Below are 12415 nucleotides of genomic sequence, written 5' to 3'. Positions count from 1 at the left end.
AGGCTTGATAGACATTTGTCCTCATATACTATAGCTGCCCTTACGTATTTTTTACTCTCTTGTTAACCACCTATATAAATGGGGTTTTTTTAATGATATATGAAAAAACCCCACCTCAACAAACCCCAAAACCTCCAGAAGTTTAGTTGCTGATTGCTTTCCAGTCTTCCTGCACGTGAAGAGCTAAAGAATAGCTGTAGTTGTATATGGGAAAGCTGTCAGTCACTAAAGCAGACTGACATTTTATCTTTGATTCAATAAAAGAGTGAAAAGGTAATGGAAAAGTGATTCTTACCTTAAATGATTATGTGTTGGTGTTTTTTTACTGCTGTGTTTCTGCTGCAGGAAATCAGGTGGCTTGGCAATTCTGTGCTTAACTGATAACTTTGTTTTTTTTTGAAGGTACATGGGAATAGGACTGTCTGCTCAAGGGGTCAACTTAAACAGGCTTCCTGGTAAGTCACAGTTAAGGTTTGTTTTGGTTTACAGTCTGTTCTCAATGTTCATTTGAAAATAAAGATTTTAATTTATATATATGTGTATTAGCTGATGTGTTTCTATTAATAAAAATGTCATCACTATTAGTATCTTGGGTCTGGAAGTTTTGAATTATTGAGCGCTACCCTAAACTGAGTTACTAGTATTTTTAATGTAGCCATGATGATTTTAGCAGATAATGGAAATTAACATTAAACTAATGAGTAATGGGTAAGGTAATGAGCTTGCAGGCAAGCAAACTCTTCTTTGTATCCTATCAAAATAATTTGACGTTTCATGTGTGCATCCCACTTGACAAATTTACATGAAGGAACCTGAAAATGACAGGAAAATTGGTCTGTCGTTACCTTTCGTCTTCTCTTTCCCTTTTCCCACTGAAAAAAGCAGAAGAATGTGACAGAGGCCTATTTCCAGTTAATACTGTTGCTTCCTTTGTTTGAAGTGTTTGTAGGTTATCCACTAAGTTGGTTAAGTAGCTTCCTTTTGAAAAGAAAGAATTGGTAATCTTTCTCTAACAGTAGCCAATTTATTAAGTAAACTCGATATTTTTAGATTGCGATCAAGATAGTGACTTCTGCAGCAGGAATTCTTTCAGCTGGGTTGGAAACCAGAAGTGGTCTGTGTTTGGTGGAAGGTGGATGTTCTTCAAGTACCAGGATCAATGACAGCTGGTCCCAGTGGTCATTTTTTTTTTTATTTTGGGCGTGGTTTACTGCTGATGGAGTTGTTTTAGAGCTGAAATGCGTTGTTATGCATCTTGGTGTCTCCAAAGGAGAATGTTTTGTGAATGTCCTAGCAAAAGGAAGAGCTTACATAGGATTTGCACTAAGACCCTTGTGAATTTAGTTCTCAGTGGGGATTTTGCTTTCATCTTTGCTGGTAACTTGCATATTCAGAGAGTGGAATGTGGTTTTTTTTTTTTTCCTTATAATTGAAAGTGTTGCAGCATTGTAGCAAAATCACCGACTATTCTCTTGGCAAAATACGTGATTCTGTAGCTCTGTGATAAATTTCTGAATGTATATTTCTATAGCTATGTCCCTGAAGTTCTGCTAAGACTGCAGGTGGAGTGTCAGCAAGAAGATGAAAAGGAGACTAAGCCAGCCAGGGTTCTTGGGGATTTCAGAAAATAGCCAACTTGCTGGTGCTCATTCTTTTAATTGTACATTTGCTGCTGAACTTTGCACTGGAGCAGCTGCCTTGTCTCATCACTGAAGAGAGGCATGGGGATCTTGGAATGCATAAGGGAGCATTTGGCACCTTTTGCATTGATAGAGAAGAAATTTGGAATTGTAGCCCAATTGGATTAGTTAATTAGTTTGACTAAGATTTCACCAGTGAAGCAAGAAGCATTGTTAAGTGTCAGTGCAGTATGGGGGCCATTGATAAACTGCAGCCAGTTGCAGGCAGACTTTTCTTTCTCAGGTACCACTTTGGTTACATTTGCTTGACCTCGAGAGTTGTCTTTTGGCCACTGTCAGAGGCAGGTCCTCAGTCCTGTTGCATCTTCCTTGCATCTGTTTTTCTCCAGCAATTTCGAAGCTTGTGGAGCCTCTGTCTTTGGAGGTATTTAAGACTCAGATGCATGTGGCCTTGACTAACCTGATCCGATTAGACCTCCTTTTAGCAGGGGTTGGACTAAGTGACTTATGGATGTCCTTTTCCTCCTTAATTATTCTACACTTATGTGATAGCTCAGGTTTTGGGGAGAATGCTTTCAGTGACACCCATGTTTTAAAAAATGTCCATCTTACTGTAGACTATATTTGTTAATAATTGTTATGAAAACTACAGCATATGCACATTGGAGGGAGAATTCAGGTTGTGGATCTGTATGCACTTGGAACTAGAAAGAAGAAAGGAGGAAGGCAGGACACTGCCAGTTTTCTCAAGTAATACTTGGTTGCAGAAAGGTAGGGAATGTCTAGATCAGGGTAATCTGGTGTACAGAAGGTATAGAAATCTCAGTTTTCAGACTTCTTTCTCTGCACTCCTCCCCTGCCAGACCTCCTGACCCAAACAGGTTGTGCATGTAGGAGATGAAGGATGAGTCTCTTCCCAGGGTTGTTGCTTGGCTGCGAGGAAGAGGAGTTACTTGGCCATTAACATAGCATGATCTGTTCAAGAAATGCCTTTCTGGCTTGTGCAGTGGAAAGATGGGTGTGTTTGCCTTGTAAACTTGGCCAGTAGACTGCTGGTTGGATTATGGTTAACCTAGGATTCTCCTGGGATTATAACATACACGTACGTACATAAACAAAACACCACTGAATATTAACCTGAGATGGTGTATGTACTGAATGTCATCAGTGTGCTGTCCTGAAATTGAACATCCAACATAATTTCTTCCCCCCCCCCCCCCCCATCTATAGACTAACAATGAGCCAAACCACTTCTGATAAATGGCTTTAAAACTCAAGAGCTATATGAGCAATATTTTGTGGCCAGTTTGAATCAAAGTGCGTGTATAGTGTTATTTCTAGAGTGTAGGTGGCAAATGTGGAACTCTTTTCTCTGTGTAAGTAAACGTAAAGTGAACTTGAGACTTAGATAGTGCTTGTTTAGCAATGAACTGTACAAATTTGATCCTATGAACCTGTTGTTTGTTTGGTTGCATGTGGATTACGCTGCCAAGAGTGATTCAGTGGGCATAATTAGGGCCGTCTCCCATCATCTGTGTAAAATGAACCGTGTAACTCTGTATTACAGCTCAGTAATTATATTCCTGGCTTTTGGAGAATGAGTCTGATTTATTTTGTTATATTGCTCAAGTAACTGAAGTGAGAGTCAGGCTTAACTGTTATCAGGTCCTTCACAGTACAGAGCGAGAGCTTATAAAGAAGTGACAGACTTTGGAGTCTTGACTTGGTTTCATGTCAAAGTGTAATTTTAACTTTTTGTGACCTGAAACCCTGCCAGGGTTGTATCCTTAGATCCTTTCTAAGTCATTTCTGCTCTAACAGACCAACTTTGGCTCAGTGTGCTGACAGGGCAGTATGTAACCCACCACAAGCAGTGGTCTAGGAGCCCAAAGCCTGGTATGGGAGCCAAAGCTAGTCCCTTTCTTATTCTCACTTTCAGTGGAGATCCTCCACACCCTATCAGCCCTAATTCAAAGAATGATCTTGCTGCTGGGTTCTGTCTCTAGCTCCTCTCTCTCTGCCCCTGAGAACAAACACTTTGTCAATATCCAATTCCAAGTCAGGGCATTTGTACTTTATGCCAAGTTTATTTTGGCTTCAGCCCAGCTTGGTGCCGGTGGGGGTAATGCTGAGGTTTCTCTGAAGAGTGGAAGTGTGGCTAGAGCCACTCTGCTGTGAGCAGGACTGCTTTTGAAACTAGAATGCCCTGTCCCTCTTCTGTTCAAGGCTTTGATGGGCTGTGCTTTGAAAGTCAATCGCCTGGTCTGAAATTATTGTGGGGTTTTATTGAAGTGCCAACTTTTGTGACCCTGACATGTCTTGACATATGTTCACATTTTTAAAAGACATCTACAACACTTACCAATAAACAGTCTGCTTTAAGCTAGTGGCTTTTACTAAAATGTCTGCTCACTTCTTGCCCCAGATACAACTTATTTTTCATATGTGCCCAGCGGTATTTTTTTTTAATCGGAGGATGAAATTACATGTTACAGCTGAACTGATATATCACTTACTGTCATCAAAACCTGACCATTCCTCCCTGCCACCTACAGCTGCACAGTCCCTCTTCTTCCCTTGTGCAAGCACCTGGCTCTGGCACTTGTCACCTCCTTTGCCAGGCTTTTGATGGTTTTCTGCTGTTGCGCTGTGTTGGGGTTTTGGCAGGCTGGTTTCTTCAGAACTTACGGAGCAACATTGTTAAGTTTACATCCTGAATATAGTGTCTGAAATATCCTTTTATGGTGATGATGATGATGGTGATGGTAATGATGGTGATTATTATTTAGCCCTCAATCCACTAAGTTTTTCTGAGCTCAGCTGAAAATGGTGGTTTGCCACAGGTTTCACTAAATTTTCATAAAATGGAACAGATGTGTTCCTGTCTTTACTATGGATGAGAAGCGCACACTGGAGGCAGTTCTCCCCTTCATCGGTTCAAGTTCTTCCTGCTGTTGGGAGAGGACATTTCTTTTGTTACAGGCCTTTGAGGGTAACCCAGAGGAACATACAGCGAGGCAGAGAGGAAAGGAAGGATGCTCCTCTAGCATGAAGATCTTAGTTCAGCCTATAATGTCGTGAAACCATACCCTTAGGCATACCCTGCTTCAGTTTAAGAAATAACATAGATAGGATCTGACCAATCTCTTTTGCAGACTTTAAACACCCTCTGGTTAATAACTGACTTACCCTGCTGTGCAACATTACACATATTAAGGGGAGTGTCAACTTCCACTCACCATCCGTTTGTTTTACGAAACTTTGATTATTTTTTCACCTTACTTTTCAAGTGAAAGTGTGCTGCTTGGCTTAGTTACTCTCTGCCTGCTTCAGACTCTGTATCAGAAGAACAAGCTTTCAAAATCAATAAACTTTTATAGACTTGAATTAGAGTGCAAAATAACCAGCAAAAATTGTCCAGAGACCTGCTCTGTGTTGGGGTTTGGCTTCAGGGACTATGATGCCTTAAGTGAGGTCAGGCAAATCAGAAACAGTTTGTCCAGCTGTCCTGTGTCTCTGTTCAGCAAAGGGTCCTTGTGAGTGATCTGTTCCTGTAGAAATGTAGATAAAAAATAAAAATGTGCACTGGGAATTAAGATTTCCCCATACTCCCCTCTACTCTGAAAGCCATCCATCCTCTTCTGTAAGTCACCAGCTTTCGCTTTTAGCTTTGCTTGCAGATCCCTTCCTTTGCTTTGCATTCTCCTCTTGCTGATAGGTTTCTTTTGACATTTGTAGATAGGACTTTATTTCTTCTCAGCTTATCTTGTATGTTATCAGAAGAGGTGCAAGAGGGAAGCAAGCCTATTGAGGACTCTGTCTTCCTGATCCTTCCTTTCAGAGGAAAAAAACACTGATTTCTCCCGTAGAGATATTCATGAGGGTTTTTCAGGCAGGTGTGCTTCTTTCCAGTGATGACCAGAGAAGGGAGGCTGGATAGATGTTCTATTGTAGGAACCAGTGAGAAACTAAAGGAACTGGACTTGTTCACCCTGGAGAAGAAGAGGCAGAAAAGGGATCTAGTAACAGTCTTTTGCTGTCTAAAGGAGCTTGTAGAGAACATGGACCCTGACTCTTCTCGGAGGTGCACAGTACAGGGAAGAGAGGCAATGGACACTAGTTGCAATGAATAAAATTCTGATTGGAAATAAGACACTATTCCTCATTAGGGCTGGGGATGGGTTACTATGGAGGCTGTATTGTCAGATTTTAAAACCTCGACTGGACAAGGCTCTGGGCAACCTCATCTAATTCTTAAGTTAACACTGTGATGAGTGGGAAATTTGGCAGGAGACTTCCAGATGTTCCTTCTAGCCTTCCTTCTGGTTTTGTCTGGTTTTTGGGTTGGTTTGGGTTGGGTTCGGTTGGGTTTTTTTCTCCCTGTAATCTTTCACAGAACCTGGGAGATTGTTCTACTTCAAATGTATCTAAAGAAGTTAATTTCTGTGTATCAGTTTCTGCTTTCTGTTGTCACTTACTGTTACTCCAATGAGAAATGAAGGACTTGTGCTAAAGGACTTAGTCCCAATGGTAAATATAATAATTATAGAAGATGAGACCTCATCAAATATTCTGATCTGAAGCTAATTCAGTTATACATCAGTCCTGCCTGAGAGGTGTGCATCTAAACCAGTCTTCCATTATCTTTCTGGCAACTTTTTTCAACACTGTCCTTGTGCTGGAAACTTTTCCTGATGTCTAAGCTGAATCTCCTATGTAGTGTTAAGTCTATTACTCTTGGATCATGTGGAATTGAAGAATAATTAATTTCTTTCATCTTTATATACACGGAGACATCTATCATTTCTTTTTGCTCTTCTCTCTGATGAAACATCCCTGGCTCTTCATGCACTCTATCCCTATTTGCTGTATTTTCTTGATTGGTGGCAATGTGTGTTGACCTCTTCTGAAATCTAACCATCACAAGCACCAGTGTCTTACTCCCTGTGGTAAAAAAAAACATTATAGTTCAGACAAGTCCAGGAAACAGAGCAAGTCAAAGTTTTGCTTTTAGTTTAGATGTAACGTTAATGATGTAGTCTATCCTTCTTGCAACTTGTTAACAAATTAGGAAAGCAGATGAGTGATTCTGCTGTGCTGAGACACTCTCCCCATCCCACCCCCCACTCCCTGGAGTATTGCATCTAGCTCTGGAGACCTTAGTACAGGAAAAACATGGACCTGTTGGAGAGGGTCCAGAGGACAGATAAAAAATGATCAGAGGGATGGAGCATCTCTGCTATGAGGAAAGGCTGAGAGAGTTGGGCTTGTTCAGCCTGCAGAAGTCCTGGGTTCCGCTCCTTTCTAGTAGCTGGTGCAGTGCTGTGTTTTGGCTTTAGTCTGGGAACAATGCTGGTAACACACCCATGTTTTAGTTGTTGATCAGCAGCGCTTACCCTGATCAAGGACTTTTCAGTCTCTCATGCTCTGCCAGTGGGGAGGGGCACAGGAAGCCTGGAGGGAGCAGAGACGGGACAACTGACCACAAAGTGGTAATCCATACCACAGAGCATCATGCCTGGGAGATAAACTACGGGGAGGCACCTGGAAGGCCCAGATTGTTGCTTGCATCGGACTGAGTGTCAGTCAGCAGGTGCTGAGCAATTGTATTGGGCATCAGTTGTGTTTATTGTTTGTTGTTTTTTTTTTTTTTCCCTTCTCTTTTTAGTTTTATATTGTCTCCCCTTGTTACTTCCCTTATCATTATTATTATTAGTAGTAGTAGCAGTGTTACGTTACACTTCAGTTATTGGACTGTTCTTATCTCAGCCCGTGTGATTTATGTTCTTTCAATTCTCCTTCACATCTGCTGGGAGCAGGAGGGAGAAGGTGGGTGTGAGTGGGTGCATGGTTCTGAGTGACTGGCTGGGCTTAAACCGCAACAAGAAGAGAAGACTATGGGGGGAGACCTTATTCTGTCCTTTCAATTCTTAAAAGCGGCCTATAAGAAAGATGGGGAGATACTTTTTTGCAGATCCTGTTGCAACAGGAAGAGGGGAGAAGGTTTTAAACTAAAAGAGGGGAAATTCAGCCTGGATGTGAGGAAGAAATTCTTTACAATGAGGGTGGTAAAATTATGGCCTAGGATGCCCAGAGAGATAGTGGATGCCCCATCCCTGGAGACATTCAGTGCCAGGCTGGATAGGGTTCTGAGTAGCCTGATCTGGATGAAGATGTCCCTGCTCATTGCAGGGGGGTTGAACTAGATAACCTTTGGGGGTTCCTTCTAACCCAAACTATTCTATGATTTAAAAAAAAAAAAAAAAAAAAAGGATCAGGAAACAGTGGCAGTCCAAGCTGCTGACAGTGTAGACTCCATGTGTGAAGGCTGGGCAAGTAGACCTCAGGCTATGGGCACGCTGCCTGTTGTGCTCTGTGCACATCAGGCTGAAGTAAAACTACTCATATGTGGTGCCTGTGGAGTATGTAGAGAACCTTGGAGCACCATGGAGAAACCAAAGTTCTGTTCCTCCCCTCCGTTATTATCCATTAGGAGGGTTTAATGCTAAAAGAAGCATGGAAACATTCAACTTACCTACCCCTCAACCCCCTGCCGTGTTCTTAGTGTTGCTGTAGCTCTTCTTGGAGAACTTGAGGCCATTGAGGTTTCTAGTTAAACCACTTAAATTATTAAAGAATGGCTGAAGGAAGTCTTGTGATTTATTAGGAGGGGTTTGAGTACTTGCTTTTACATTATCATTGCTTACTTCTCTTTGCTTGCTTGTTTTCTTTGTGTTTTCTACTTGTACTTTGTTGTGTCCTCTGCAGGACTAAGCACCACAGAGACCTTTGAGTACTGTTTGATAGAGTTTTGGGATAGAAGTGGTTCTTGAGTAACTTAAGGTGGTACCAAAATGTATACTTGGTTCAAGACTTAATACTTTTTATGGCAATTTGGATCTGTTAACATTACTTCTGCTAGACTGGTAATGACAAGACTGTCTCTGCACTGTCTTGCTGGAGTTATTCAATGAAGAGGTAGCATATAACCAAACTCCACATTTAAATCTTTCCTCTTACTAGTCAGGAGGAGATACAACTTGTCAGGAAATTATTTAATTTGTGCAGTAAGTGTAACCCAAATTGAACAGCCCCCAGTTCTTTGGTTTGGTGTCTGATTTGCATATAGATAACTGTAGTACCCATAAGGAAATTCATAAAGACACACATTATTTAGTTAGTACCTGCATAAATTGTAGAGTATGGCGATTAGTTTCTGTATTTCAGTTAAAATAGGGCTGATACTGATTTTTAAAATAAATAATGAATAAAAGTGCGCTCCCCCATAGCTGCTTTGGAATTGCCCCCAGGATGTAGGTACACATGCAGTCCTTCAGCTGGCTGTGCCAGTTCCTATCCACAAACTTGCTTATGCTTCTGGTACCCTCTAATTTATCCCAACAAACTAGTTTGTGGGGCTGCATGTGAAGTGGGTCATGTAATTGGGTTAATAATGGTGGGTGGGGGACACTGATTGGTCTTAGGGTTGTTATTAACTTGGATCTGTTTGTTGCTCAGTTCATCACACAGGTAGGGCAGGTTGAAGCAACTCCTCTGTGAAACTTTATTCTACAGAAATGCACGGGTAGCAGTGGTCTGAGATTATTTTTGATAGAAACAGGTTTTACTCTCACCTATGATATGTGCTGAAAACCTTAATTAAAGACTGAGTGTTCCCTCCAATTAATAGTTATCCAGCTGATCATGGAGACTTCTCATAAAAGAGCATCTTGCTAGGGCGTACTGGGCTGGCTGCGTCTCTCTGGCTGGATACCTTTTATTTTTGTGGTTAGTCAGATGACACTTGATTGGATTATTTCTTTTGCACTGAGCTTTGTTTCATTCATTCACATAATAAAGCATTGAAAACAGATGTTAAGGGCAGCATATGCTTGTTCTGCTGTTACCTATGTGATACCTTATAGGCCAAATGATCAAGGGACTGAAGGTTTGTGCAGCTACAGAGCTGAGAAGGACTATTAGCTGTTTTTAGAAGAGCTGAGTGGTAGTAGTGGCAATGCCTGTGCTGTAGAGGCTTCACGAGGAAAACTCAAATGTGGGTGATGGAGAAGAATCTTATTTTGGGAGATTTCTGAGCTAAATGCCTTCTAGTTGTCTCTGGTTTCTTGCTGGTGGTAAATTAAAGAAGCTGTGATGTGCATGCCGCGGTTATTAATGCTGTAGAGTATGATGGGATGAGAGCATCTACAGAAATTGTCTCGGTGGTAGTGGAAGAAGTTACCTGAAATCATAGAATCATGGAATCCCGTGGTTGGAAAGCACCTCAAGGATCATTTGGTCCAACACAGAATCATAGAATAGTTAGGGTTAGAAAGGACCTTAAGATCATCTAGTTCCAACCACCCTGCCATGGGCAGGGACACCTCATGCTAAACCATGTCACCCAAGGCTCTGTCCGACCTGCCTGGATGCTGCCAAGGGTGGAGCATTCACAACTTCCCTTGGCAACCGATTCCAGTGCCTCACCACCCTCACAGTAAAGTTCCTTATATCCAATCTAAACTTTCCCTGTGTAAGTTTTAACCCGTTACCCCTTGTCCTGTCACTACATTTCCTGATGAAGAGTCCCTCCCCAGCATCCTTATAGGCCCCCTTCAGATACTGGAAGGCTGCTATGAGGTCTCCACGCAGCCTTCTCTTTTCCAGGCTGAACAGCCCCAACTTGCTCAGCCTATCTTCATACGGGAGGCGCTCCAGTCCCCTGATCATCCTCGTGGCCCTCCTCTGGACTTGTTCCAGCAGTTCCATGTCCTTTTTATGTTGAGGACACCAGAACTGCACACAATACTCCAGGTGAGGTCTCACAAGAGCAGAGTAGAGGGACAGGATCACCTCTTTCAACCTGCTGGTCACGCTCCTTTTCATGCAGCCCAGGATGCGGTTGGCTTTCTGGGCTGCGAGCGCACACTGAAGCCGCCTCATGTTCATTTTCTCATCAACCAACACCCCCAAGTCCTTCTCAACAGGGCTGCTCTGAATCTCTTCTCTGCCCAACCTGTACCTGGGATTGCTCCGACATTTCTGCCCAGTCCTTGGATCATCTTTGTGGCTCTTCTCTGGAAGCTCTTTAGCCTGTCCACACCTTTTTTGTACAGTGGGGACCAGGACTGAGCACAGCACTCACAGGTTTTGCCTGACAAATGCTGAGCAGAGTGGGACAATGACATCTTTATCTCTGCTGGTGATGCCCTTGTTGATGTTCCCAAGCACCCTGTTCCCTTTTTCTACCACAGCTGCCCACTGTTCACTCTTACGGAGCTTGTGTTCCTCAGACTCCCAGGTCCCTTTACCCAGTGCTGCTCCCAGCTGGGGAGATCCCAGCCTGGGCTGCACTCTGGGATTGTGCAAATCAAAGGGTAGTGGTTTCTTGCAAAGAAACCAACTTTGACTATGAACATGCTGTGCAGGAATTGCAAGAAATGCACAAATTTGTATGTTAGTTTATTGTACTGTCCCCTCTTTCTTCCCAATAGGTCTTGGGTTTTGGAGTCATGGTGCTGAAGTGTACTGTGTAGGAGTTGTGGTTTACAGTGGATGGACTCACACAGTTTTTATAAGCAGTTGAGAATACAAAAACAAGAACTGCTGAACTGGCAGTTGTTTTTCTCAGTTTCCTTCTTGACCCTCATGGCTGCCACAGCCCCCGGCACTCCTGCGCTCTGCTCGTTAGGTGTACCTCATCAGGTTATCTTGCACTAGCTGGATACAAGTTGTTTAGGTGGGGCATGTTTTAAAACATGAGCCTTCTGCTGAGAGACGATATCGGGTGAGTTGGCATGGCAGGAGGAGTTGGACATATATCTTAGCTCACTGCTCGATCCTTGCTGATTGTGGACACCAGAGCAGTGATGATCCAGTTCTCAGACGAGGTCAGGCCTGACTCTCTCACTCAGATGTGTTCAGAGGTGGAGAGTATCAAAACCAGCTCCTGAACACAGAATAGGGATAAATAACCTTCTGAGTTAAGTGTAAATTTAATCTCATGTTTTATTTATGGCTATTTACGTGAAAATTGGGACTGTATAAAGTAGAAGTGACTGCCTTGTTCCCCTCGGATCCACTTCAGTTCATGTGTGTGCTTGCATCGCTCATATTGACTGCCTTGTCTGCAGCCAGCAAAACTGCTGCCAACCATTTGGGCAGGTTTTAAGGCAAGTGTTGTTTTCTATTTTTTTTCCCTGTTTCTGTTGGTCTTTTCTGTTAGACCTGCTTTTGGGCATACAGACTGCAGTGTTGAATGGAGGAGGCAGACAAAACGCTGAGCTTTCAGTAATCACACTTCACCCTGGAATATTTGGGAATGTGCTTAGCCACACTATTTAAGCTGAACAAAGCCATCAGTCAGTATTTCAAGGCAGTAACCATAGCCTTGGAAGGTTAATCAAAGAAAATGTTTCCACTATTAATTGCTCAGCAAGTAAGGCTGTGGGCAATCTCTCAGGGGCAACCTGTGCCAGGGCCTCACCACCCTCACGGGGAAGAACTTCTGCTTAAGATCTCATCTCAGTCTCCCCTCTGTCAGGTTAAAGCTATTCCCTGTTGTCCTGTCCTTACAGACCCTTGTCCAAAGCCCCTCTTCTAGGTTTCTTATAGCCGCTTTAGGCACTGGAGCTGGTCTGAGGTCTCCCGAAGCCTTCTCTTCTCCAGGCTGAACCAGCCCAGCTCTCTCAGCCTTGTCTTCAGAGCAGAGCTGCTCCAGCCCTCACAGCATCTCCATGGCCTCCTCTGGACTCACTCCAACAGCTCCACATCTC

General features: G+C 42.9%; 1 protein-coding gene across 3 annotated transcripts in view; it reads left to right on the top strand.

The window, feature by feature from the left end:
* Positions 1-12415, top strand: part of LOC136004658 (ran-binding protein 10) — a 77292-nt gene that overhangs the window by 15975 nt on the left and 48902 nt on the right. For all 3 annotated transcript variants that reach the window (XM_065661335.1, XM_065661334.1, XM_065661336.1), the window contains exon 3: positions 403-455. In XM_065661335.1, coding sequence (XP_065517407.1) covers positions 403-455 — 53 coding nt within the window. The remainder of the gene's footprint in view (positions 1-402; positions 456-12415) is intronic.

The sequence above is a fragment of the Lathamus discolor genome, chromosome Z (genome assembly GCF_037157495.1).
Source record: "Lathamus discolor isolate bLatDis1 chromosome Z, bLatDis1.hap1, whole genome shotgun sequence".
Taxonomy (NCBI): domain Eukaryota; kingdom Metazoa; phylum Chordata; class Aves; order Psittaciformes; family Psittacidae; genus Lathamus; species Lathamus discolor.
Note: the sequence above shows the minus strand (reverse complement) of the source record. Positions and strands in the feature narration are given on the sequence as shown.